The sequence below is a fragment of the Arachis ipaensis genome, chromosome B06, assembly GCF_000816755.2.
Source record: "Arachis ipaensis cultivar K30076 chromosome B06, Araip1.1, whole genome shotgun sequence".
Lineage (NCBI taxonomy): Eukaryota > Viridiplantae > Streptophyta > Magnoliopsida > Fabales > Fabaceae > Arachis > Arachis ipaensis.
This window is the reverse complement of record NC_029790.2, coordinates 134,920,776-134,926,805: the sequence shown is the minus strand read 5'-3', so window position 1 is coordinate 134,926,805 and position 6,030 is coordinate 134,920,776. Positions and strand designations below refer to the sequence as shown.

General features: G+C 32.0%; 1 protein-coding gene across 1 annotated transcript; it reads left to right on the top strand.

The window, feature by feature from the left end:
• LOC107605617 (U-box domain-containing protein 4) lies at nt 719–3,582 on the top strand. The gene is made up of 3 exons (XM_016307553.2): nt 719–1,638; nt 1,874–2,200; nt 3,310–3,582. The coding sequence occupies exons 1-3, from the start codon at nt 979–981 to the stop codon at nt 3,385–3,387; spliced, it is 1,065 nt and encodes a 354-aa protein (XP_016163039.1). The 5' UTR covers nt 719–978; the 3' UTR covers nt 3,388–3,582.

Here is a 6,030-nt window from a genome sequence, read left to right as displayed (position 1 = left end):
ATGTATGTCAACTATATAAACGGGTAAGAGAAATCAATATCACTGTCACTCTATCACAGCCCTGCCATATTTTATTGTTAGGAATTAATAGAACATAAAATATTTCAAAAAATATATTCAAAGTGGTTAACTGTTACATACACAGATACACTTAGGATTTAATGGAATTTATGTATGTGCACGTGTGATGGAGAATAATTCTATATTCCTATTTTTATTTTTAACACAAAAATACATGAATAATAAATTAAAATATTTATTTATTTATGTATACGAAGTTATTGTATTTTTGTATTTTCTAAAATAGAAAATATATGTCTCTATTTATTATTTTTCATTTTTTGATTTTTGTATAAGAAAAATTCAACCATAAGAAGAATGTGGATACTTTAATGGTTGACCAATTTTGCCTTGTGAGGTGGAGGTGTTAAATGAAAATTCCTAACAAATGAGTCTATTGAAATTTGAAAAGGTGATAAATAAAAAATCTAGTTGTTGGTAAGTTAAGATAGAGAGATTCACAAGTAATAAAATAAAACTTTATCTAGTGTCATTGAACCATGAATAATGTTGAAATATATAAAATTAATTTGATTGAAATCTAAAAAATAAAATAAAAATATTTTTAAAAATGTCTTTNNNNAATATCAGAATACTAAAAATAGAAAACACAGCTCATAGAACAGTGATCCTTTTACGAGCACATTTAAGACCCTCCCACGTGCTTGCTTGCATTGAAATTTAGTCTCTCCCCGAATATTCAATATGCACACGTGTTATCCTCTCGCTCAAATACTTCCTTACACTTGTAAAATCTCCATACGTTGGCCTCTCATATATTTGTAGCTTTCTCTCTTGCTCTTCTTTTTATTCTATCACAAAACAAATCAATTTAAAAGAAAATTCAATAACTCTAAATCCCCTGGTCCAACCTAATCGATTATACTCATTACCCGAAAATCGGTGCATAACAGCACCATGGGAACCGAGAGCACGACAAACTACTCTTATTTGGGGCGCAGCATAAGCCATCTCACCATCAACGAGGAGTCCTCTTCCTCCGCCTTCAGTGATTGCAATAGCGATAGATCCGGTGAATTCTCTGCTGCCTCTTCCCAGACTCGCCGCCTCCTGCTTGCCTGTGCCACCGACAACTCCGACGAATTAATCCGACAGCTTGTGTCTGATCTGGGCTCTGATTCCGTCAATGAGCAAAAACAAGCCGCCATGGAGATCCGTCTCCTTGCGAAGAATAAGCCGGAAAATCGAATTAGAATCGCTGAAGCTGGAGCGATCAAACCGTTAATTTCGCTTATTTCGTCGCAAGACCTTCAACTTCAGGAGTACGGCGTCACAGCTATCCTCAACTTATCCCTATGTGACGAGAACAAAGATGCCATCGCTTCTGCCGGGGCGATTCGATCTCTGGTTCGGGTGCTGAGCTCAGGAAATTCAACAGCAAAGGAGAACGCTGCGTGCGCGCTTCTCCGACTGTCGCAGGTGGATGCTTATAAGCCGGCAATAGGAAGGGCCGGCGCGATTCCGCCGCTTGTAAAGCTTCTAGAAACCGGAAGTGTCCGCGGAAAGAAGGACGCGTCAACTGCCCTGTACTCGCTCTGTTCTACTAAAGATAACAAGGTACCATATGTGAAATTACTGGAATAATCGTCCAATTCAATTTGCAATTATTCATGTGTCTAAATTTTTAAGAAAAATGTTTAAGCGATTTCAATTTTTGAGATGGAAATAATATATAAGATCTAGCAGATATTATAACTAACTATTTCTTAACAGAATGTAACTAACTTGAATTGGAGTGTAACTAATTGGTAATGGAATGTTTAACTAACTGTAATTGTTACTATGATGGAAGGTAAGGGCAGTGAAGGCAGGGATAATGAGGGTGCTGGTGGAGTTGATGGCGGACTTGGAGGGAGACATGGTAGACAAGTCAGCTTACGTGGCGAGCGTAGTGGTGACAGTAGCGGAGGGAAGGGCTGCGTTTGTGGCAGAAGGGGGGATTCCAGTGCTGGTAGAGATAGTGGAGGTTGGGACGCAGAGGCAAAAAGAAATCGCCGTGGTTATACTTTTGCAGATTTGTGAAGAGAGTGCGGCTTACAGAAAGCTTGTGTTTGACGAAAGCGCCATCCCTCCTTTGGTTGCTTTGTCCCAATCTGGCACCAATCGCGCCAAAGAAAAGGTCAGCAAGAAAAAATTGGTCCTTTATCTCTTTTATGCAAGAAATTAGCCTTGTAAAATTTTGATATTTTATAAAAATTGTGAACTAAATTAAAATACAAAAGTCTGATTTTTTTACTAAAGATTTTTTTATTTTTTTTTTTAACAAAAAATGAGGAGGTTCAATTCTTAGGAGTACAAAGGTACTTTGAGAGTACAAAAATCGAACCATTATTTGATTTGATGGCATGATAAAGTATCATTAAATTTTGTATTATATGGGTATGATAATAAAAATACAGATAATTTTAATTTAAATTGAATTTTTTTATTGTTAGTAAGTTATAAAATTAAATGGCTAGTTATTTTTACTATTTCCAAGCTAACAAAAAAAAATCAATAAATACATTACTATTTATTAATCTACTTAATCAATTTAAAAGTATGTGCACTTTCTTTGTTTATTTTATCTTATTCTTTATAGACAATTGTTGAATTATTTTTGAAAAGTCATTATTTTAGAATTTTAATAGCTTCTATTTTTTGAGTTATTATATAATAAATATATTCATATAATATGTTATCATTTTTCTATTTTTCAATCAGAAAATTTATTACATAGATGCATTAGGGATATACCATAGAGGTTTTATTAAGCAATGTGAAGGAATGGTATGTGACTGCCACGTCAGCTTCCCTTGCAGAGTGGATATCCACCCACTAGTATCTTTCTTCTTTTGTTTCTAAGTGGCCAATTAAAATGGTTTGCTTCGCACCACCAAAATGTAGATATTGTTTGCATCGGAATGCATTACAGTGTGAACATTTCTACACAATCCTGGTTGAGTTTTTTGCTACTATAATATTTTAAGACCGCTATATATGTGGACTTTGCAATTGCATCGTGTCCTTTTCTGTATAGTGCACATAACATTTTGCCAAAAACAACCCACTGTTTTATTCCATTATTCTTTGTTTATAATAAATTATATATATATTTTTTCATTTTATATTAAGATAATCATAGTGAGAATCAAATACTTTTAATGATATCATTATATATGATTAAACAAGAATGTGAAAGCTAATGTTTGTTCGTTGGTGTGTTCCTCGTTTATGCACGTGAAACAGGCAGAGAAACTGATTGAGCTTCTAAGGCAACCAAGATCCAACAATGGCACTGCTCGTGCGTCAGAAGTGTCACTGTGAAGTGTGAACTATAAACCCCAGCTCCCCCACCATATTCGTGCGTGTTTTAATTGTAGCCACAAAGAGTTAAATCAACGAAAATGGTTAAGGGGTGATGGGTCTTACTTGTAAATATCTATGTGACAAAGAAGAAGAACCTCTTGTAAATTTTGTCATACAAAAATAATACGAGTTTAAGTTTAATTTGCCCTTTCAGTCCTACCAATTCTAATTATTCTTCTTTTATTGTTAATTATGACAATCCTAAATTAATCCTTTTGTATTTTCTTTAAAAATAAGGAAAAAAATCTAAAACGGTCTCTAACAAATATTTCAAAAGACAATGAGGCTTTTAATAAAAAAGAAATTTTAATCTGGCCTTTGATAATTACCTCAAAAAAATAATAAGGTCTCTGTGACAAAAAAAAAATTAATGTTTTTTTTTTGTACAAGACTAATCAGTCCCAAAAAATATCAGGACCAGATTGAGTGTTTTTTTTAGGGCTTCTTTATTCTTTTGAAGTAATTGTCAGAGATCGAATAAGATATTTACTCTAAAAATAATGCTATACATTTAAATCTTTTTTGTTAACTAAGTTTAATTTAATTAATTTAATATAAAAATTAATTAAAATTAATATTATTCTAAATTTTATTATTTAATTTAATTAGACTTAATTTATAAAAAAATTTGGATGGATAAATAATATTCTTTATTTGAGTCCTTTTGTCTCATATCATTTGTCTCGTATATTAAGAGAATGAAATTTTAGTTGGTTTTAAAAGTAGAAGTTAAGCAGCAGAAGTCTAAATCAAGTGGTAATGACATTGTTTTTTAATCAAGCTGCACCAATCTTAAACTCCAGCTGAGACTAGAATGAAGTTTAAAATAATCTGAAAGTGTGGATTTGTGAGTGTATGTGTGAGTAGTATAATGATAAAACAAAAAAAAAAAAAGTAGAAGCTAAGAGAAGGAAGGCTAAAAAGAAACATCCAATTTTTGGAATCACACCCATCAACCGATTAGGTCAGATGAGAGATGGTATCGACGCATTAAAATTAGTGCTAAGTTAAAATATATAATACTTTATATAGTTTTAAGATTAGAGTTGTTTATCACTTTTATAAGTACATGGATGGATTATTGGGGTTGTGAGAGAGAGCCACAACATATATAATTGCAACGTGCTGTTTCGTGCATATATAATTACTGAAGATATTTGTGGAAGATTTTTATTTCCTCTTGCTGGTGGATATTAATTTTGTAGCTTTCCCTTTCATTTTCGAACCCCAATGAATTTGAAAGATTATGAGAAGATACACCGAGAAAGAAAAACAAATAAAAAAAGTGAAGAGAAGAAGGATGGTTTGAAATGGTTGTTTCCACGTGGTTGGCTAAGAATGTTAAGTAGGGTTAGGAGCGGTGGCAGTCGTAAGCAGCTTTGTTTGTTTTTATGGCTAATAGCGTAATATTTCATCATTTTTATTTTTCTTTTCTCTTTTTGCACACAACATAATGATAATGATATCGATAATGCACAAAGATTGGGTGAAACCAAGGAGGGAATGACACGTGTTAGCATATTCCCGAAGTGATTAGCGGTAAGCGGTGAATAGGATAGTTGTTTGGGGGTGTGGGTCCATGGTTGACGGCTTGTGGACTTGCTTTTTTTAGATTTTGTTTGGATATAGAAAAAAAAATAGAAAGAAAGAAAATGAGAGGAAAGAAAATAAAAGAAAAAGTAGAATTATTTGTGTGTTGTTTGGATGAAGAGAAAATGAATGAAAAAAAAATAAAGAGAAAATTTTTTTGTTTGGATGAAAAAAAAATTAAAAAAAAAAAGAAAATCATAATGGTATAAAATTATATTAATATCTTTATAATAAAATAAAATATAAATATTTTTAAGAGAAAAAGACAAATAGGTCCTTGACCTTTTGTCCTGCAGACATTTTTATCCCTGACCATTGAAAAATACTTTTAAGTCTCTGACCTTCACAAAACTTGGACGGATCAGTCCTTGACGGAAACATTTGGACGGATCAATCCCTGATGGAGGCATTTGGACGGAGGGACTGATATGTCCAAGTTTTGTGAAGGTCAGGGACTTGAAAGTATTTTTCAATGGTCAGGAACAAAAATGTCCGCGGGACAAAAGGTTAGGGACATATTTGTTCTTTTTTCATATTTTTATTTATTTATGTTTTATTGAATTTTATGAATATTATAAAATATTATAATTTTATAAATTATTTATCTAATACATATATAATGTTTAAATGTAAATTTTATTATAATAATGTATTAAAACTATTAAAACTAAATTTATATTAATAATTATTAATAATAATAGAATTAGGGGTAGTATTGTAAATACACCAAAAGTAATATTTTCCTTCTTGTTTTTTTGCTTCTAATAGATGGAAAAAAATTTTTGTCAGACCCACACCAAAATTTTCTTTCCTTCCCATTTTCTTTGGTATCCAAACAAAGAAAAATGAAAATTTCCACTCATTTTTCTTCCACTACTTTTCTTTCCTCTTATTTTTCCTTAAACCAAACATAGTGTTAACTCTAGCTTCTCATTGGAAAGGATCCTTTACTACTTTTATAACTAGTTTTAGGTGATTTATTGAGTTTTAGCTGCACCTGATTAAATGAGG